This window comes from Thermobia domestica, chromosome 1 (genome assembly GCF_964235325.1).
Source record: "Thermobia domestica chromosome 1, izTheDome1.hap1.1, whole genome shotgun sequence".
Classification (NCBI taxonomy): Eukaryota; Metazoa; Arthropoda; class Insecta; order Zygentoma; family Lepismatidae; genus Thermobia; species Thermobia domestica.
In genome coordinates, this window is record NC_137454.1 from 297553212 (window position 1) to 297576767 (window position 23556).

The window sequence follows — 23556 nt, forward strand, 5'->3', positions numbered from 1 at the left end:
ATGATGAGAGAAAGGATTTATTTTACCCGCCGACAAGATGGATATAGTTTTCTCCTGCCTGCTCATCTGAAGGTTACTTCGATTCTATCACCACCTGACTGGGAATGGGTAGATGCAGCTACCGTAAGTAATGCCGACTTACTCCGACATATGCTATCTACCAATCAAACGAAGTTATCACGTCTGCAGACCAAGTAACCTAACGTACGAGGTCCAATGATAAGCACATCGTTCACAGATTACAGTTGGACGATGCTAGCACCTCCGTGCTTGAGAAAGGGCTCAATTTTCGCACCTACATCAAAGAGCATCTCCAGCAAGATCATAGCTGAACCTGAGAGAGCTGTCAGCCACGATGGTAAGCCAAACAGGCCCTTTCTAGTATCATTCTACCAAAATTCAACATGACCAAGCAGAACGCGCTGTTCGTACGTCGCTTCGTGCTAATCCAGATATAACAATACTGCGTGCTCACAAGGGTAATGCCACCGTCCTATTTATTGCCTATGCAAGCTTGTAAGATGATGACTGATCTGGTTGACGACCCAGTCTACAAAAAACTAACCAAAGATCTGCAATCAACCGCTGAGAGGAAAACGAACCTTTGCTGAAGAATTCTAGACTTCCCGAAGATCTGCGCAATTTATGGTTTACCAAAGTTCAGAACAATGGTGTACCACTGAAGCCTATTGTCAGCGCCATAGGGAGCCCAACGTATTACCTCGTAAAGCATCTCACGTCAAATTTAAATCCATTAGTTGGAAACTGTGAACATCATATTATAACTCCTCTGATTTTGTTAAGATCCTGAAGAATCTCAACATGAACCCAAACAACCTCCTGGTCAGTTTCAATATTCACAAGACATCCTGTCAAGAACACGATGCAGCTGATACGAAATAACTTACGCCCGGAACAACCAACCTGTTTCACCATACACTGACCTGCCATACCTTTTGTATGATGGGTCTACTATGAACCAACGGATGGAGTAGCCATGGGGCCTGCTCTCTCCAGCCATAGCCAACTTCTACGTGGAATGCTTTGAACATGAAACTCTTGATATGACGGTTCTTAACCCTCCACAGCACGCGTGATCAATTGTAACATCAAGGTACGCCCGCGGAGTCTCACTCTGCAATATTTATTTATCTTATTTTAATGTGTATTTTGTTTTGAAGCGATAAATTGTTTAACATTTTCTCTGCAATGTTTCTAACAATTCACCGCGTGTATTTTACAGCACAAACTCCATTAACAATTCTAAGAAAACTAAAATTTCTCTATCCGCGGAGCGAGCTACGGCAGGTTAAGCCTTCCTGCTTTTTAGATATGTTGATGATACCTTTACTACCTGGACACACTGATATCAAACATGATTTTCTGGAATTCCTCAATAGTTACCACCCTCAGATCAAATTCACTACGGAATTGAAGCGGAATGAATGCTCCCCCCCCCTTTTTTTTTAGTCATGTCTTACAGTGCTAACACATTGGCCTACAGATAAGTCTGCTTCGTAAGTGACAAGAAACCAGAAAAGTTTACAAGAGGAATTCACTCATGTCTGTTGAACGCTATAAGAGAATGGTTACAATCTTACAGATATCAAACGTGCTATCCCTATCTCCCACTATCGAACTTGTTCTTTGGAACCACAGTCGGTGGTAGTCCTTTCGGCTGCAAGAATCTTCATTATGGTCGATTTGGCACGAACTGCGCGTTTGCATAGTCTTTATGGGGAAGTTTTCATTTCTCCATGCAATAACGCTGGCTTTTTCGCACAACCACAGTAGTTTCCTGGCATATCAAAAACGTCCATCACAAATACAGTAGTAAAATATCGAACACAAATTGCACCGCACGAAAACACATCAATTTACAACACACACTAATGCAAAAAGTCAACCTTCCTGTGCCAACTAACAATACAAAATGAACTTGCTTATCAGCAGTAATACACTGTTGCCAGATATATCCATGCAGATACAATCTGTGTCGAACTACAGGAACACTAGCTACAAGATTACAACGTGGCAGATTTCTCATTACCGCAGCTCTCACGTTGAGGTCCGAAGTTGATTCTGCGGCGGGTGTACTTTATATTGAGAAAAAATTACAAAATTTCCTCCCCCACTTAAGCGGAATTTTCTAAAACGCTGGAGGACGTGTCTATTTATTTATTATAAAAAGTTTATATACACAGTTCTATCTTCAAAACGTGAGAGGGTTGTGAATACTCTTTTTTTTGGCATGCATTTTAAGCATCCTTCCCCTATGTATTTATGAAAGTAATATGATAAAATCCCAGCCTGAGACATGTTCAAAAAATCTTTTCAAACGGTTCAGCTGTATTCTCGTGATAACGAGACAGACAACAATGATTTGAATGTGGAAGAAAAGAAATACGGAAATTTCCTCCTTCCCTCAGAAGCGGAATTTTCGAAAAATCTGTACACATGCGAAATTATTTTTAATGTTAAGCTTATATACGGAGTTTTCTCTTTATAACCTGGAAAGCTTCTGAAACACTATTTCTGGAAATTTTAATCCCTTCTCCCTTAGGACAATCATTTTAACCAGTGATGAGAAAAACCCAGTTTGAGGCAGGTACTAGCTATGTTCAAACATTCATTTCAAACTGTTCAGCCCGTTATATATAAGTTTCAATTATGGTTTAAAAAAGCTTTTATATATATCTATAACACCACGATGTAAAATTCTGAACTAAAATTTTGAGTATTGAATGTTAAATGAATTCAAAATTTCTTCCAAGTCTTTTCCACAGTCTGAAATGATTAAGTACAGTTAAAAATTCATGAGCCGTTAACTCTCATCTAAAAATTAGATATTTTGTTTAAATTTGCATTACTGAGATCCTACCATTAAAATGCTACTTTCAGACTACTTCTACTGGTATCCAAAAATGGTCAAATACTGTGTTTTATTTCTGTTCTAAGCAAAATAAATTGGATTTAAATTGTAGATAAAAAAATAAAAAAAAAAAACATTCGATTTAAATCAATCAACACTGGATAAGAGAGGGTACTTATTCATATGAAAATGAAGCTTACTATAAGACAGGTTGCATAACACACGATGTAACTGGGGGCGTGTAAATATCCTACAAATGGTACTTTATTCCAACCACATATTGGTCGGCTGATTTTTAAAAAGTAAAGCTTCCGTATAACACGCTGTATCATGAAAAAAATATTTCATTAACGACGTCTATGTAAAAATCAGTATTACAATGTGACTTCTTGTAGTTGGGTTTCAAACAAGAAAATCAGCACATCAGTATTTAGTAGTAGTTCTCATACAATTATCTCAAAAATGAAATTAAATGAAATCTGCGAATCTTACGTCCCACGGCCGGCTAGGCTAAAGGCGACGGTGATGAATGAAATGGAAAGAAAGTGGGAGAAAACTGGAAAACTCCGAGAAAACACGCACACGGTGTTTGTCCACTACAAAGTTCGCTCGGCACGAGCTGGGATCCAACTCGGGACCCTATGCACCAGAGGTATACAATGACCTGAGTGTTCTATATTGCAATATAAAACTAGACATATGTAAAAGAATACAACATATCCATACATACATTCATAATTTATTGTTTTACGTTTCAATACTCCTTTGAAGGCCTACAGTGTTCCAGCAAAATTTTGCAAGCAAGCTCCCATCCACCACCTTTCACAATTGCTGATATTGTTTGATGGAACTATTCACCATACTCATCACTTTCGTCTTGAAGATTTGTTTAAAAGAAGTCCAGGTGGCTGTGCAGTAAATGGAGTTTGAGAGGCATGTTGCATCCATCTTTTCACAACTGTTCAATGGCAGTAAAACGTCTGCCAATGTTTTGTAATTTTTAGCATTAGTGTTCCCTAAGGAACCGATGCCAAACTCTTGAAAAACACCTAAGACACTTTGGTTCAAGAGGACTAAGCGACATATTTAAGTCCTGATTCTGCATGAGATCTCTCATATGGGAGAGAGGGGTCCACGAACACACTACCCTTCATTTTGTTAGAGCTGAGATTAGGAAAATTACGTATCAAACTCTGGAAGTCAACTCTGCTCTTGTTCTTTGTAAGTGCAGAAAATCGAGATCAAGTTCAATATGGAGTGGACATAGATATGCCTTCAGTGTTGACAAGAAGTGCGTTTACAACATTCTTTATAGCTGCTTTCATTGCATTAGTGCTGGCTATTCTTTTCTCTGATAATGAATGTCTCGGGCTCAACTATCCAATTTACGTAGAAAACAGCAATCTTTCGTATCCAGTCTAGTCCTGTAAATATGCCTCTAACTTTCTAATTTATAATACATATATGGGCCATTTATGGTATATTGAAACTTGCTTAAAAAATAAATTTTATGATGATAGAATTCTAAGCGGCGTAAGTAACTGCTTCTTGTGGGAAAATATTGCTATTGCAGGGTTCCAACTTATTTGGTAAACAATTCCCTGACTTTTCCAGGTATATATATATATATATATATATATATATATATATATATATGGTGTAACAAATGCATGTCCAAAAGTGACGAAGTAATTGCGGACATCCAAATAAGTAAAAATGTTTCTATAAACATGGATCTGATGCCGCTCCATTTCCGAGATACAGGATGTTCAAATGTCGAGTCCTTCCAATGGCTCACTATGTGAAATGTTCAATATTACAGGAATAATACAATCAAGTGGAATAATGTCTGTGCAAATACATTTACACTAACATAGAGAATGAAACTAATCAACAGTAATGGTTATTGGGTAGTCAGTGTTGCCAACCTGGTACAAAGTGTTATGTCTTCAAATAGCATTAGACGTCCACACGTTAGGATATGGTTGATGTCAAAACATTCGTGAACATAAGGCACTGTCTTCCGAAGTTTGTGTGTGGCATAAACGAACGCTGTGGCCTCATTGAACACCTTTCTTAATTACTTTCTCTTTGGAAATATGCAATAGTTGTGATCTATGAACCGTTGTTTACTATTGTGAGCCGTTAATTGACTTCACACTTGGACGCCTTGTCTTTCGAAAACGAAGCAGAATCTGCCCGATGTTTAGGAACGTTTTGAGGTCACCAATCATATGTTAACGTATGGTCGTCTAGTGCTTTTTGAAATCATAACACTTTGAACCAGGTTGGCAATACTGACTACCCAATAACCATTACTGTTGATTAGTTTCATTCTCTATGTTAGTGTAAATGTATTTGCACAGACATCATTCCACTTGATTGTATTATTCCTGTAATATTGAACATTTCCCATAGTGAGTCATTGGAGGGACCCGACATTTGAACACCCTGTATCTCGGACACGAAGCGGCATCGGGCCCATGTTTATAGGAACATTTTTACTTATTTGGATGTCCGCAATTACCTAGTCACTTTTGGACATGCATTTGTTACACCACATATATATATATATATAACGTAATGAAACAGCTGCATTTTTTCCCGATCAAGGGATTCCTCATCTACTATGAATATAAAGTGTGCGCGTGGGCAGGGAAATTTTGCAAAACAAACTAATTTACTTTATAAAATATTCCCTACTAAACAGCCGGGCAATGCAAGAAAATGAATTCTGAGAAATGAAAATCGATAATTAAAATTTCCAGATATTTCCAACTTTTTCCGAGTATACCTTTTTTTTTTTTTTTTCGGTGGGAACCTTGTAATGTTACAAACATCCTTAAGACTGCCCAAGTCAAGCACAATCAACTCGCACATTCTTGCGTACGAATTGAGAATTTGTTGTACAGTTTTCCGAACAATAAGGAAGTTCATATACCTAGTTGAAAAATATAGCTGGAGCTGTTTACGAGAAAACAGTTATAAAACTGAAAACCAGAAGTAGTAAACTTACTTCCGGTTTATCGTTTTTATATATACGGTACCTTTAGATCTATTCGTAAGTAATGCTCACATTAACTTTGCTACGCAATTTCAAGAGAAGATTTGGACGAAGAGGACACACATGTAACTTGACGTATAGAGAAGCTTAATATTATCACTGGGACTATTCTAAACTGGGAGATGCAGAACCAAAACTAGAGTCCGATTAATTTTCAGCAGCTCGAAATCTATATAAACAACAGCTTCACTTTGTAAGTGAATTTTGAATTTTGACAGTTTAAAACTTAAAAGTTTCAAAATAAATAATCCATCCTGTACACATTTACTTAAATCACTGGGAAAGATCAATAAGCCTTTTTTTTTTTAAAAATGCACAATATTATTTGTTTAAAAAAAAAAAAAAGCCATCAGCATTGAAACCAGTACCATTCTTAAGAAGTTTCATTGGACGATTTAATAAATACCTTCTAATTTCCTCCCAATTCCATCATTTGTTATTGCTGTGAAACTATTAATTAGTAATAACAATAATAGCAAATAAAACTGATTGTAATCTGTTTAAATCGTTCTAAAATACGATTATATATAACAGGGTGTCTACTAAAATTCCAAAATGAAATTTGACTTTTTCGTGACCTTTTCTTTAGCAAACCATAAAACTACGTAGCATTCTCAAGAGCAAATTTGGGTGCAAATTAGACCGAATTTTTATGCATTCGATAGAACCGTGCTTTGCTTGCGATTTGGTAACGTCTAAAGCCGATCATATATATATTTTTGGTGATGAATTTTGACGTTTTATAGAACAAAATTTTCCAGTTTGTACTTATATTTGTACAGATAAAAAAAAAAAAAAAAAAATCTTGACCCAAAAGCTAAATTTCGTGACTTTTTCTTGACTTTCATGACTTGTTTTCTGATATCGTGACATTCGTGACCGATAGACACCCTGTATATCCTCAGATTTTCAATCTATCACAGCATTTCTCTCAGATTTTCAATTTATCACAGCGTTTCTATCTTTAGAACTTTACATATTAAAAACACATTTTCTAGATAGTCTACGAATTTTAAATTACAGAAACAACATTCATTTACTAATGTATCTTATTTCAGTATTCTATTATTTTTTGGCATGTTACTACTTTTTAGCGTTTTTCAGATAAGAACATTGACGTAGCATAGTTGATTTAGTGACGTGTATATCGCATTCATAATGATATCAACGTTAAAGATAAGTTTATTCTTCTATATTAAACTAAACAATGATTAGAGAAGTCGTCAGTTCAGTCGGGTGTACTCGAACGGCCTTACATAAAGGAAATCCTATGTTTAACGGAAACAACTATGTTTATAATAAAATCTCCGAAAATATTAAATCTTAATTATAACACCCCGTAACTATTCCTTTACACCAAATGAGAAGAGTGACTGAAGTATTAATGTTGAAGAACGATAAAAAGCCTGCCACACTCACAGGATTGAACCAGAAACCTTTTGCACAAAAGGTGAGAGATACTCCAGTTAATTACTGTGTCAATGAAAAGCTATTACATTATTTACATAAACCATTTCGCCACTATGCGTCTCCAACAGACAAAGAACAACCCTGCTAAGATCCGTCCTTGGTGTTTCATTTAGAATGTTCTGAATGATAACTTACTGTTGGCTTTAGTGCCTCGTGTTTAATGGAAAGCTTTCTATTCAGTATTATCATTATTCATTTTCAAATAAATTGAAACAATACAGTTTAAGAATGTAATCGTCCTAATATATTACTGAAGAAATATACAAATATCCATAACGAAATCTAAAAGGCCTTATCCTATCTTGGAATAAATGAACTGAAATAACGCAATTTTTAAAATTGCAATTAAATTGCCTAACAGTACCAAACCGGCAAATTGCCAATACGCTGCCAGGTAGGTATGTAGAAGACATTTATTGTATTCACTATGCACCAGGGGTTGGCGAAAACTATGGTTTTTATAAAAAAAAAAAAAAAAAAAAAAAGGCGGGGTTTGGTTTAAACTTTTTTTTTTTTGGTTTAAATAATTTGCTCTATGTATTTATATCACATATGGACAGAAATAAGTTCGTTTCACCTTGGTGTTATTATGCAGCAACCGGGTTATGCTGGAAGGAGTAGCTTAAAACTGAGTCCAAACAGTTTCTCGACTTACATCCGAAACAAATTGTCCATCAATTGAATTCGAAACCGGGACTAATTGGCCACAAATGCGATAAGTCTGCCGATTCACTCACGAAGGACTCCTGATACGCTGTACTGATCTTTACATACTTTTTAATATAATTGTCTAATTGTCAAGATTCATTTGACAAGAACAAAACGATAAACAGTAGCACAAGTGAAACCATTATGCAGCATTACATATGGACAATTTCAAAATACTCTAGTCCAAGTTAGTTTACTTCAACTTTTATTAGTCCAAGTTAAAGAAATAAGACAATTTGCATATTAGTAAGAAAAGTGAATAAAGATAAGAATTATTTGAGTCCACTTTGGCTCTGATCCATTTATACATAAACAGATACCAAAGATACTTCTGATTTCAGTAAATGCCTCCCGTGGGGTTTGTATGACCCCCCCTCAAAAAAAGTACGGTATTTCGATGTATTTTATTAATCGTAAACATTATTAAAACGAAACAATATTTAGAATTTTCCTTTGATTGCAATTGCATAACAGTAATAATCAACTATAAAAAAAAAATCACAAATGAAACATTCATAAACTTATAAAAGAAAAGCAAAAGTTGCTTTTGTAGTATAATCTCTAAGTAATGAATGGGGAATTTAGGTCTGTAAATACGAATAATGTAATACGAATAATATACGGAAGTGAAACATGGTAACCCACAAATGTGTGTTCATCAAGATTTTACGAACACTTACACTTTTACGCAAATTTTTGTTTTTTGGTTTAAACCAGCCAATCCTGCTATGTAGTATTAGGAATTTATTCGTCTACTTCTACTAATCATTTTTCTCAATTTGTTTGCTGAACACTCGTAGTCTTTGTTCATCTCTGTGAGCATTAAAACTGAATGATACTATTCAAAAAGATATCTAGATACGATTTTACAGTTTTTCAACTGAGTTCGACTAGTAATGACGTAATTATCTTTGATGGATAGCAGCACACAATCTCTACCATTAATCTACTTTTTTCTTTCTTTCTCGGAAGTTAGTTCTTAACCCTTAGCACAATAATTTTATGCATGCACAGAGTCTGGTCGTTATTAATAGCAGGACTCATAGTGGTCTGGTCTCTTGTAAATAGTTGAAAAATGACCAAACGCACAGGAAAAGGGGCCAAAACGTGACCAAAATCTCATCATGCCCCTTTTTCCTTTGTCAATTTCTCTCATCACCTCTCTATTTGTTGTTTTGCTTAATCTTTTCTTCTTTACTACTTCTTTTTGAGCTTCCTCCTTTCTTAGGTTTTCTAAGTATGCTTTGTAGTTACGGTAAGCAGACTTAGCAGATGTAAGAGGCTTCTGGGTAAGTGGAACCAGTTCTGGCCTATTTCCGAATTTCTTCATCCCAGACATTATATTCAACTTAGCATTGAGAGTTCTCAAAGTCATGAAATATCCAAATTCAGCACCTACTTTTAAGAACATCATACAAGAAGCATAACCCAAGACGAATGATGAACCACACAAACACACACACACAACGTTGACCGGAGCGTTATTACGAGAGAAAACTAAAAGACTATCATGATAGAAGAAAGAATAGACAGAGACGAGTTTTCAACCCCACCTTGAAAGCTTAAGCTTCCACCAACCATCCACTGTGCTTTAGAAAGAATAAAAGCTGAAGTGAGAATAAAGCTGACTGTTTCACATGTGGCAGCAAGTACTGAAGCTTTCAGAAGAGTAATGAGTAACAAGTTTCTGCTTTGTTATGTTTTTCTTAGAAAACTGCCAATGCAAAACCTAAATCACACGAAAAAGTCACTTTACCTCCCAAAAAAGTAACTTTTAGATAAAAAAAAAAAAGTGACTCGCTATGAGCCCTGCAATAGTGTTTTAGATAATTGCTTGTAGTGTCTTAAGCGGGCTAGAACGGCGGCGTGTGTTGGCTGTGATGCACAATGAAAGACTGCTCTTGAGCTTCAGAGGGCAAATTGTAGTTGCGCGGTTAGTTGGCATAACTAAGGTGGCTATGTGTAAGGTGTGTTACGAACAGGCTTGGCAAAAACCACGGTTTTTATTGGAAAAAAAAAAAAAAAAGTTGTTTTCGGTTTAAACCATTTTTTTTTTTGGGGGGGGGTTTAAAAGATTTACTCTATGTATTTATATTAAATATGGACAGAAATTATTTTGTTTCGCCTTGGTGTTATTATGCAACAACAAGGTTATGCTGGAAGGGGTCACATAAGCTTAAAGCGGAATCCAAACCGTTTCTCGGCTTACATCCAACAGAAATTGTCCATTTGGACACGAAACTGGGACTAATTGGTCACAAATGCGATTGCCGACTCATTCACGAGGACTCCTGAGAAAAATACGTTGTACGGATCTTTACATACGCCTACTTGTTAATATAATTGTCAAGAGTCATTTCAGAAGGACAAAAAGATAGACAGTTATACAAGTAAAAACATTACACAGAATTATATATAAATCGAGAAGTTCCCGCCTTAGCCATTGGGAAAATCCTGTTATTACTTTAATGTATTTGTATGTAAAATTTTAAGGTCAACGTATCATAATCACTACGCTAATCCATTCACGTAGAAATATATAATTTGGTTTTATTTCGTATGTTTAGCCTTAACCTCCTTATGAAATACCAAGGTTATCACAGAGAAGACTTTCGCTTAGAGGGACATCTCGAATCGCTACTTGGTTTACACTTGAAAGATGGGTTGTGGTTCGACCGAGAATTGAACACGGGACCCCTTGATTAAAAGGTGAAAATTAGATAAACGTAATGCGGATGGTTTGATATGTGGAAACTTCACCATGAAGTTCACACGATTTAAAGCATTTTTCGTTTTTTTGGGGGGAGGGGGGGGGGTTAAACCAGCCAACCCTGGTTACGAAGACGAGTATCTTTCTTTCCCTCTTCCACTTTCATCACTCCTTCAGTTCGCTGATTATCGTCATCACTCTCCCCCTTAGCCTTTGCATAATCGTAGAAAGTTAAACTAAAGATCACCCACGCAAGTTACCAGTTATGTAGAAACTGTGTAAACAATACATATTTTTCCATCTTGGAAGCAGAGTAATATTTTGTGATCACAAAATAAGGGCATTATATATATATATATATATATATATATATATATATATATATATATATATATATATATATAAAGTAGTTGCTATAGAATCAAGACTACACTTTAGATCTGATATGTTTAAAGCCTGATAGCTGACTTATCAATGATATATTAAGAGGACATATACAACTGTTCTGTTATCCGATTCATATCAGCGAGCTGCAATTTTTTTGTCAATTTCTCTTGTTTGAGACCGGCACTTTAATAATAGAAATCGTACAACTATGGCCACAATAGTGATGTCATAAAGCATATTATATATATATATATATACACTTCCATGTTCAAAAGCATTTTTTAATATAAAAAAGGATGGATAAAAATTAGAGATGGTAAAAACCATTTATTTTAAACCAGCTTTTTTTTATATATAAAAAAAAGATTACACATGGGTAGAAATAAGTTTGTCTGGCCTTAACGTCTCTATGCAGTAACGGATTTATGAGAGGCGAGACCTACAGCTTAGAGCTGCCAGGCCTTACATTGTTCCCATAAGTTTTATATTTTCATTTTCCTCGTAAAACGATTTCTTCAACAAAATAAAAGTACTGGACATTTTAAAAATGTTTTATAGAGTTTTGTTAGTGTGATTTAGAGGTAAGGATTTCTCACACACTGTACGCAACCTAACGATATAACTCATTATTCGGAGAGAAAATAGAAGATTCCGAATTTACCTCCTATCTAGCTCGCACCCCAACTTTATGAATAAGAATGATTTGGTTTTAGGATCTTAACCTTTGTCAATCGTCTCGACCATATTGCAATTTCGGATCGATCAATCGTGGTGTATTGATATCAAAAACGGAAGTTACTGTGAACAAATAGAAGAATTCCATACCTGCGAATTTCGATGTCCTGCAAGTATTTTTGATGTAATAAAAACTTTTTACAAAAACAATATTAAAAGACTTCAACAAATGTGCTATAAAGCAGAAAATAATAATGAAGTACTTAAAAGAAAAAAATTATTTAATCTTTACAAATGTTTGGAATCTACCAAGGCAAATAAATTAATGTCTAGTATAAAATTAGTTTTGATGGTAATTTTTTTCCCTTAAAAAATTCGTAAGACCTTCCTTCCTTCTCTAAAAAATCTAGCAATCCTGGGATTCGAACCGCTACTCGGTTTGCACCCGAGAGAAACTCCTCCATCTGGATACCAACGAGAGACCCTTGGTTACAAAGGCAACGAGTCTACCGATTTACTCAGAGGACACACATACATACATTGACTATACTGATCTTGACACTTGTAACTATTTTAAGTCACTTCAGAACGATAAAAAGCACAAGTCCACACATAAAATCACCGAACAGAGTTATACACATTATTAAAATAAACTTCCAAAGACTACAGAGTAAGAAGGACTTAATTTAGTCCAGCTCAGTTCAGTGAATCAGAAATACAGCGACTTAATTTGCGTATCAATAGAAGTGAATACAGATACGAATTATCTGAGTTCACTATAGTTGTAAACCATTCATACACACACATATGCAGAAAATACTTTTGATTCCAATAAATCATATACATTACAAACCCAGGAAACAGGAATGTAAAAGAAGATCTAGACTGTTTGAAATGTGAGTAAATATCATTAAGTTCAAACGATTTGATGAATTTTTGCTTTTATTTATTTAATTATTTTGAAAATCCACCTGGCTTAAACCAGCGAACTTGGATAAAATTGAAGAAATGAAAGTCATTAAAATCATCATTTTAACACAATATCTAGTTTACAGTTTTCGCGTAAAAACTACTGTCTCCTTTATGTTCGTAATATTTATGAAATTGTTATTCTTACCACATTCATTCAAAAATATCTTTCTTAGCCTGTATCTTCCGACGGTAGAATTTGATTACATAAATGGATTCAGGGAGGCTTTCTAGTGTTATCTGATATGACCTTTCTAACTGAAAAAGGTTACCTCGATCCCAATACTTCCTCCGTTTCCAAGAAATTATGTTCTGGGACCTTCACGTCACCCTGTGCACCTCATAGGTAGCTATGAGTAAATATCTAACTCCCCTCCTCCATAATAAGAAATTGTGTGCTCTTTAAAATATCTACATCGATGTCTGAAATTTTGGCAGGAAAAAATTGATGTTTTAGTAAATGAATCCACGAAGCTTCCCAAATTGACTATCACTTTGGACAGATGCTTCATGGGATAGGAATCTATGAATCTTGATACTTTTTGCTTCAATCACGGCCTTGCACTACTTAACCAAAGTGAAACATATCGCTGCATTGTTAACAAAATCTTCGAATACAATCGTCTTTTGGAGTGTAAAAAAAAAATACCCCAAGCAATGTGGAGAAAAAAAAATACAAGTGTAACAATTAGTTACAATGACACAACGATGTTGAGTAGATTCATGGTACACAGAGACGAATCCCCAGTTCATGAAGTACCACGTATTACCGGATTTATTTGTAGATAAATAATACGTTATTCAATTGCTCCTTTTGTGCTTAACCTGTTTCGCCACAATAATTTGAACACGAAAGCAAAACTAGAAAAACAAACCGACGCTTGGTCTTTCGGACGAGTATAAATTTGTCATCTTCTAATTCGGTGATGTACACGGGTTCCTAAATTTTTCTATAGATGACGGAATGGACATCTGTATTTAAAAAAAATGAAATGAATTCTGAGTTTTACGTCCCACGATTATGCCGGTGAGGCTAAAGGAGACGGTGATAATGAGAGATGAGTGAAATGGTGGAATGAAACGGGAGAACCCCGAGAAAACCCACGAGCACGGTGTTTGTCCACCACAAAGTTCACTTGGCCGGGGCTGGGATTGAACCCGGGACCCCAAGCACCAGAGGTGAACGCTCTACCACTGAGCCACCGCGCCCCCCACATCTGTATTTGAATTGGATAAACTGTGGGGAAAGACTCACCTAGGAAACAAACACATCACATACTCTTTATGTTATGGAAAGATTTCACTTACCTGATCCATTCTTTTCAAATTTTACGATGACTCAATTGTTTCAAATCGATAAATCTTTGTGCTTCCAGATGCTCTCCTACATTTTTAACACGTCCCCATAAACTACAAACTTTCAGATCCAGTTCTTAATGAAAATCCTGTTAACATTTCTTGTCCAAAGATAGAAACTTTATATTTTTTCAGTCTTTAGATGTTTTCAATTTGCAGTCGTAGTTGTACTCAGGGCTCGAAAGTACGCTAGGTCGCCTTGGGAACTGGTAATATGGGCCTGACATTTAATTAAAGGACAAAACATTTAGGTTTTGATTTTCAGGAGGAAAAAAAAAAAAAAAAAAAAACTAGGTGAGAAGAAAATTTCTCGAGCATTTGTACCAATACTTCGTATTCTACATGATTTTCTTTAAAAACAGGGTCTAAGTTCCGGTTTACAGTCGGAACATATTTAGAATGTAGAAGGCAACCCTAGAAGCACGAAGATTTGTCCATTTGACAAAGGCAACATTGGTTGCTGAAACAGTCATCGCAAAACGGAACTCGTATCAGATGAATGAAACCTTGCATTAATTATACCCATGACACATATTTAAACAAAAACAAAGAAGACAAGTACTTACAGTCGTCTCCTACTGGTCCCGCTGAGCACTGAGCCGGTGGATCTCTACCCAGGTCTTGCAGCTCCTAAGATAATGAAACATATTAGAGCATATTCGAAGATTTGCAATGTCTTATGAATATATCGGTAATGATGTTATAAGTCTACAGCACAAATATTTATAGTACAATAATATACAAGAAGGAAATAATTTACTTTTTTCTCAATTACAAAATATCCAAAGCACTTGTTAACATACAGAAAAGAATATGTGACGGCTATAGAATCACCATCCTACAGACTGAGTACTTTGCATAGATATGCTAAAGTAGAAGCTACTCATTGCGTACAGCTATATCAACTTGACCTGACTACACACGAAAGTGTCAGTAATTAGTTATACCTATACAGTAATGCAATATGAATAACTCTCCTTTTTTATAATTTTTTCCCTAAACTCCTAACAATCAAACAGTAATTTTAATAAGGATCTTTATTGGAAGGCGGGAAAAGCTAAACTAAGTATATAAAAAACCTAACAAAGCAAAGTTTCCCGGGTCCTTTATGCGTAGTACTTGGCCATACAAATAAACACGCAACTGTTACAATTATCAGTTTGTGATATTCCCGATGCTAAAATACGTAAAATGTCATATTCGAATACTAACTCATGTAATATACACTTTCTAGAACAATTCTTTGGATAACGAGCATGGTTGAATAGTTATTCAGTTATTAAATACATTTACTACTGGTACACGTATTAATGTACTTTATGATGGTAAATACGAGGGAACGTAATTAGTACTCAAAATCATTAGCTACTGATATTCTAAGGATTTTTTTTTTAAATGTTTAACATGTTTCTCCTATTTTTTCTTTAAAATTTACATTCTTTTCAGCAACAAGGCTATATGAAACAAACTAATGTGTTACCGGTAGAAAGAAACAACCACTCTGTGCATCTGAGCTAAGTACCTTCAACTGGGGATCACACCTAGATCAAGAGCTTGATCACTTGGGTCAAGCTTGATTGCAAAATAAGCACACAAAATATTTAGTGAACCTTGAGGTTTCCGTGTCCTCCTCTAAAGCAGTTTCTGACACTGAATACTTTCCTTCACCTCTTCAAACTATTCATTACTGAAACTATATTACCTGGGAAAACTCTGAAGGATTTAAACTAGATTCGAAATTGGAGGATTTTGACCAACACATTGCTAGTCCCATCGTCGCTCCACATAAGTTCCATAAACGCTTTCAGAACCACAAACTGAATGTTATTGCGTACCACCAAACTTAAGAGTGACAATTCGTTCCTGGAGGAGAACAACTGAACTCCTATGCGTATAATGCACAAAAAGTAAAAACTGTACGAGTAGACCGAGATTCAAACCCGGTTCCCCATGCCGATACGTTAACCAGTACGCTATCCAGTTCACTCCCTAAACAGTCACACATTCTCTCTCTCTCTCTCCTGAATTCAGTGCTCAGCCATTCAGACTATACAACTGCTGGTATTCTTGGACAACCAAGTGTCTATATTAACAGAACACCTCTAATAGTAGAATTGTGTATTACATTGATAAATGGAGGAAATAGATTGATAAAGAACGTAGGAACGTTGATATAGGCCTACCATTCGTTTGTATTCTTAAAAACAGGCCTATCTTAGCAGTAAGCATATGTTCAGTTAGCTAAATTATTTGTAATACATACGTCGTGTTATAGCGCATGGTACAAAACAAGAATGTCTTTGGATGTGTACATTCTCGTCTGTTACACCAGTGTCAGAAGTTGTGATATGTTATTACAAGTTAGCTATTGAAAAATGAAATCTTTAAGTTTAACGTCCCACGGTTATGCCGGTTAGGGTAAAGGAGACGGTGATAATGAGAAATGAGTGAAATGGTGGAATGAAGGAAGTGGGAGAACCTCGAGAAAACCCACGAGCACGGTGTTTGTCCACCACAAAGTCCACACGGCGTGAGCTGGGATCGAACCAGGGACCCCAAGCACCGGAGGTGAACGCTCTACCACTGAGCCACCGCAAGTTAGCTATTAAGTTACATTTGAAAAAAACTGCCTGATTTAAATATATATATATTCTATTCTTATGTACTTGCAAGCTTTTTTCATTGGACTACCTACTGTTTGAAAAATATTCTAGTTTTATGTCCCACGATAAGCATTTTAGGCTAAAAGAGATAGCTGAGGAATTAAAGTGGGTGATTATGAAAGAATTGATAAAAATGTGAATGTAGGTCACTGGGCATAAGACTACGAGCCAGTGATCACAATGTAAGAAATGAATGAATTGTTACGCACGCTAGAATTGAATTGCTGAACTGAAAAAGGAAAAATGCCCAACACACCAGATTTCAATAGAAAAATGCCCAACACACCAGATTTCAATAAACATCAGAGATTCTTCCTATTTCAACTCAGCAGGAATTTTGTCCTTATTGCAAGCTGTATAGGACGCCCGGATTTTCTGTTTTACATGATGAGTTTGTGCAAAATACACAATATTTATATATATAAAAACCTATTTTTGCAAGACTTGGAGCTCCTTCCTTTCCCAACTCAGATTAACTTATTATGTACCATTATCCATAGCAGAAGTGTTTACGAAGTGACACTTCTACACGTAAGTATTTCCTATCACAGACAGAAATATAGTTTATACCTTATACCTAATTTCGGTTGAAATATAGACTGTTAGTCTAGCTCTTGAATCCTTGCAACACTTTACTATTCCTAAACAATTACCTTCAGCTAATAAAGCAAATACAAATGCATGTTTACATATTTGCCAACAGACTGCTTCGTACCTGAACAACCCACAAGCTATTCCTATAATTTATCTAGTTGAATTTAATCCCTTGCCAGCAATGTCCTTTACTTACGATGAATTCAGTCATCGCTCATCTACTACTCCAAGAAAGCTCTTTATATGAAAATATTACAACTTTCATGACCTACTGTTAGCATGTGACGTCATGTACATTGTCAAGGCCATCGGTACGACTGACCTTTAATATACAGAGGTTCACTGATTTCGTTCCTTCCCCCTCCCGGGCAAATGGACTCACCCGACCTGGCTCGTGACGTCCAGCAGTGGTTTCCAGGGAACGGAGTTGTTTTTCCGCGCGGACAACAATAACGCACCAAACAGGACCATTGTTGTGAGCGTTGTGTTGTGTTAAATTTGTTTCCAAGCGTGTGGGTTTCCGCTCTGTGACCAAAATGCCACCCAAACTAAGACGGTTTTGGGAAGGCTATGTTGCGGCTCTTTATGACGCCCACTTTAGTATTTCTGCCATTAGAAAAAAGTGCTCGAAGAATGGTTGCAACATCAGTTTAAGTGGAATAAAAAATGTTATTAAAAAGTACAAGGGCAACGAAGCTCCACCATTTGGATCACCAACGAAGTTGCCTAGGAAGCGGGAATGTGCCAAGGCCACCTCCACCATGCAGAGGAAACTTCGCAAAATGGCAATGCAAGAAAATCCGCCAACACAAAGGTGTATGCCTAATCGTCTTAACGTGCTTTGGGGACTGTGAGCCGGACGTTACACCAACTCAAGCTGCAAAAAGTCATGAAAGCTCGCGGCCATCTTCTCACGGATGCCCACCAAAAGGAACGAGAGTAACTCCCGGAAGCTGTACGAACGGCATCTGGCAAAACAAAGGTAGATGTACGTCGTAACGTTCGATGAAGCATGGATTTACCTTTACGACTGCGGCAAACCGAGAGCCATCATGTACCGAGAGAAAGGCGCCAAGAACTTCACAAGCTGGGTCCGTATCTGTAAAAATCCTTCCCAAAAGCGTTCATGGTCGTCACTGGCTACTGTTACCGAGGTAAACTGAAGATTCGTAGGGTGGCGAAGAACTGCAAAATAAATTCGCAGTATTTTCAGGAGCATATCATGCGGCCGATCTACGAGCATGAGATTCCAACAATGTACAGAAATGACGCTAATCTGGTGCGCACTCACATGGACAAGGCCTCATCACATACCTCACGATCGTCCCTCGCATTCTACAGGGAGATGGAGGAGGCAAGTGGTGTACAGGTGATACCATTCAATGAGGTACCTGTTAAACCTCCAGATGCAAGTCCTATGGACTATTGTGGATTTGGATTGCTGAAGCGGGCTTTGGGAAAACTGCGTGTGACAACTGTGGAAGGACTTTGGAAAGCTGTGCAAAGGGAGTGGGACAAGATTCCCCTCCCAGTTCTTCAGAGAAGCCTATTACAGTGGAAATTACGCTGTCGGGCTATTGTTAGGAACCAAGGAAAACATATCGAGCACTTACGGACCTGGCGCCATGGACTCTTCTAAATTTTTAAATAAGTCGAAATTGGCCAAATGTAGACTGAACAACCTCTGTAGATGGAGAGATTAAGTAGTATGCCAACGAAACGATTGGTGTCACAATCAACTCACTGCATGCGACTTACAGTTTTACAGTACCAAGGATCGCACTGTCTTAGTAAGCGGCTGGCTGCATCAAGTGATTAATTCTATTATATATTAGCGACCAGGATGTTCGTAATTTGTACTGCCTTAATTATCAAGTACCGTATTCTTCAGTTGTGTAACAGCAAGTTTTCCCGTTAAGTGGCTGTTACCTTTTATGAACTGTGTTCTAGAAGAGAGAGAAGTTTTTCATAAATCTATGATAAAGACATAGGGAACTTGTAACTTACTATATAAGAGAGAAGTTAACGAAAAAGTTACATCTTCCTTCGCCAATCGTGGCCACAGCTCAAACATATAAGGAAAATTTAAGTTCATCCTAGTAAATTACCAATTATATTGTTACTTAATGAAATTATAGAGTACATATCGAATAATGAAAAAAGTTCTTACTAAGACACTTGGACTGTGAAAATAGTCATCTTGACCAAAGACGTTTCAGCGTCGACTTGTCTCTTTCGCCAATATCCTTGAAGAAATCAAAGTTGCTTGAAAAGTTACTTTCCTGCTCTGTAGAAACAAATCAAACTGAACTACCTATTTATGAATCGACTTCTTCACCCCAGAAATAACAACAGAGGTGTTAGCAAAATATTTTCAGTTTCCTCTACTTTACAGTGGTGCTGTCTCCTTACTTGTATTCGAACTCAGGCACATGAAACAGACATACCTACGCCAAAAACCTCTACAGCTTACCAGAAAAGTTTTCAAAATGACTGTTCGATTACGATCCATAGTACTGTAAAACGGAATTCACTGTACGTGGCATGCAGTGCGTTGATTGACACCAAACGTTTCGCTGACATACTTCCTAACAATCTCTCCAACTACATGAAGGTTCAGTCGAACCGATGACCTTGACAAGACACGTGACGTCACAGGTTAATAGTAGACCACGAAAGTAGTAATATTTTGATAAAAAGAGTATTAAACTATATACTAAAAAATTGATAAATATGTGTGTCATGAAACTACTGATTTCCTAAATGATTTGCCACACAATTTTTTTTTCGTAACGCACTCTCAATTTAAATTTCTATGTTCATAAATGAAACACACTACTAACGTATTTTTTCAAAAGGCCACCCATCAATCTATATTGAATTACGTAAGTTCTTAAGCAACGCCGAGATTATGCTAGACGAGAACTACTATTTGAGTGGATTCCGAGCTACACTGTGCTCAGGAACCAGTGCAGTTGACGGGTGCATCATGCACACAACTGGCTCTTCAGCACAGGTTCCAGATTTCCATCTAGCGAAATTAATTCCAATATCACATTATGGGATGTAAAAAGTGAAGATACAACACAAAGTTCTTACTAAATAATTATCACGTGATGTTGGTCCCATTCCTTATTGCTGCACAATTGTTCACGCTAGTTTATAGATGCCGTTAGATTCCATATTCCTGGATCTATCTGTGGTACTCACCCAATTTCATTTTGATCATTTCTCGATTTAAATATTATTGTATCGCCATGGAACTCGTAATTTAGGTTATAGTTAAGGAGCCGTACTTCCCATTTAGGGAAGGACGAGAAACGCCATACTTTCAGGAATTATTCATTGACTATCTAGGATGTTAAAAAGTAAGTAATAGACTGAGTTCTTGCCCTTGTACTTAGGGTGTTTAGGTAGTGCAACAGTAAGATGTATCCTCGTGCAAGGGAGATAAGTAGCTGTTCTTAACTATTACCGTAATTTAATCTGAAAACTTTCAACGACTTACCACTTCTAAAACTTTAACCAATATTCTTACATCGTGTACTTTATTTTCTTTCTCACCTACTGCACAAAGAAAAGCATAGATGTTCTAAGTATATTTCATTAATATAACGTCGATAAAAAGCACGTTCTGTGGAGATTTTAGCACAAGCAGTCACGGTAAAATTCAAAAACCACACGAGTATAAGCAAATTAAGCCATAACTTTATGCTTTTATAAATTGCGTTCCGCGTTTGGTCCCGTGACTATAAACAGAATTTGGAGAAAAAAAAAGTTGAGTTGATTTTAGTTTAGCGTCCCTTTCAGCAGCAAGGCTATATGAGACGTGGACCTACTGATTAACGTGGAATCCGAATCACATGAGCTCCCGCCGGGAATCGAACCCGGGTCTCCCACGCAACAAAAAAAGAGGAAGAGATCCGTCCAGAGGAAAGTCACTCCAGATTGCTAATTGGAGATTAATGTGTACTTTTGAAATATTTCGTATTTATCATAGTGTTTTATAATTTGGCTTGGTACATCTAGACTTTTTGCTTATATATCAAAACATATTTTATTTTTAAAACTTCTGCACAGAAGTAATGTTTTTTAACATCGTAAGTTTCCCCAGCTTTCAATAGTTTTGAAATTCAGCGGTCTTTTGTAAGTCATAGATATAAATTTGAGCAACTAGGAATTACCAAAAATGAGCACTTCCAATACATTTATAGACTTTATAGTGGTAGAAATGCACAACATACAACATTACAGATTACAATAATGTAATTAGAAAGAATTAATTAAGTAGGGCATTCAATTTTCGAAAATAAATTTACACAAATTTTATCATATCCTAAACTGTCTGAGAAACTTTCTCGATTGTTCTATCTTATACTATGAATAAGACTAGTCTGACAGTGAGTCACTATACTTTTTAATACTTTAAATTGTGGTTTGCTTCAGTTTACATTACTTGTACACGTATATCTTCAAGTCATTTAACATTGAGGTCATTGTTATCTTCTTACCTCTGTAACAGTAAGGTAATGTATTATGTATTCAAATCTACAACAAGAATATATCTTGTATCATAAAAGCTAAACATTACCAAACTTGTCATATTATGGCGAGAAATTGAACTCTTTAACATGCAATGGCTCTTAAGCACTTGATTTATATCGGACTTTCATGTATATTTCATTTTAGCATGTTTCAACTTCAGCTATAATGGTTCCTTCATCTACGTACCAAATACGCTTTCTGCTGATTAATATTAATAATATATAACGAAAATGTAGGGTAATTTACTTATTTTTAATTGAAACACTTCCGGCTTTTTTGTTCACGAGCTATAATGGCAGGTTGGAAATGCGAACAAGCAGTTGTACAAAATAAATTGTGCATAGATTTTCCATTAATCTTTCGCACTCAATTTATGTTTCACAGGTAATACAGGTGATGGAATTATATGCACTTAACCATTATTTTCTTTAAAAAATCCATATTTATCGAAAACACTTTGACCCGTATTATATAAATTATTAGCAGTATTGCTCAGTACACTAACACTTTTAACAGACTTTTCTGTATCTATGACACTTAACTTACCTTATTAATTCTTTTTAACGCCATTTGTAGATCTGTGTAATATAATTTACAGACACTAAACTACACAATGAAACCTCTCCTTAGAGATCACTGATTTGGGTAATGTAAGATGGCTGCCTTTACTGCTTCTAGCGCAATGATATAACTCTAGTCAATGACGTGTATTAATATTATATAGAATATTGCACCAAACGCTAATATTTAATAATTATATATCAAAATAATAATACTGATGATTTTAGCAATAAGAAATAGTTGATTTAAACGATGACTTCACAATTTCAATTTAGTATTTAATAATATGAACTATTTTGTACATTTCCTCGTATAATGCGCATCCGTAAGCGGTTTTCAGGGCGGGAGTGGGTTAGAGCGTTTAACGACAGATGTCACATGCAAATCAAAGACGAAGGAACGACAAAACAATCAAAGAATGTAAAGCGTAAAGCAATATTTCAAGTGTAAAAGAAAAAAAAAAATGAATATATATCTATCATTGTGAAGCTGACAAAAGGAAAATATTGATGAATGTGCTATAACTGATGCTAAAAATTGTGTCAGATGCATATAACACTTCGATATTTATGCAATGTTCGTGTGGGTGTTACGTGCAAAATACACTGCGAAATAGTAGTAATATAATACAAGGTTGGATTTAAATTCCTATATGAAGGAATGCTCCCAGAAATAGCATTAGAGTTCCATATACAGTACGGATACATGGTCAAATCGACATATTTATACTCTCATTTCTGTGCAGATTAGGAATATGGATCAAGTTTACATAAATGTTTCCGCGCAGGATAAAAGTTTAGGTACATCATTCGAAAGAATTGTTGAAATATATAATTGTTTCATATTTTCTTATCTTTAAAAATATCTGCACTGAACGAAATAGCATATGTGTGGAGTTCATGTATGCCACCACAAATAATTATTTAAAAAAAAAATTCACGATTTGCGTATAAATACAGCATCCGGACATAGGCTGCCATAA

At 36.0% G+C, this 23556-nt stretch overlaps 1 protein-coding gene across 1 annotated transcript in view; it reads right to left on the bottom strand.

Annotated features, from left to right (window-relative positions):
* Positions 1-22822, bottom strand: part of eff (ubiquitin-conjugating enzyme E2 eff) — a 114802-nt gene extending 91980 nt beyond the window's left edge. The window contains exons 1-2 of the mRNA XM_081726913.1: positions 22560-22822; positions 14778-14841 (exon numbers count right to left, since the gene is read on the bottom strand). Of these exons, the coding sequence (XP_081583039.1) occupies positions 14778-14841; positions 22560-22583 (88 nt within the window). The 5' untranslated portion in view covers positions 22584-22822. The remainder of the gene's footprint in view (positions 1-14777; positions 14842-22559) is intronic.
* Positions 22823-23556: the final 734 nt, after the last annotated feature.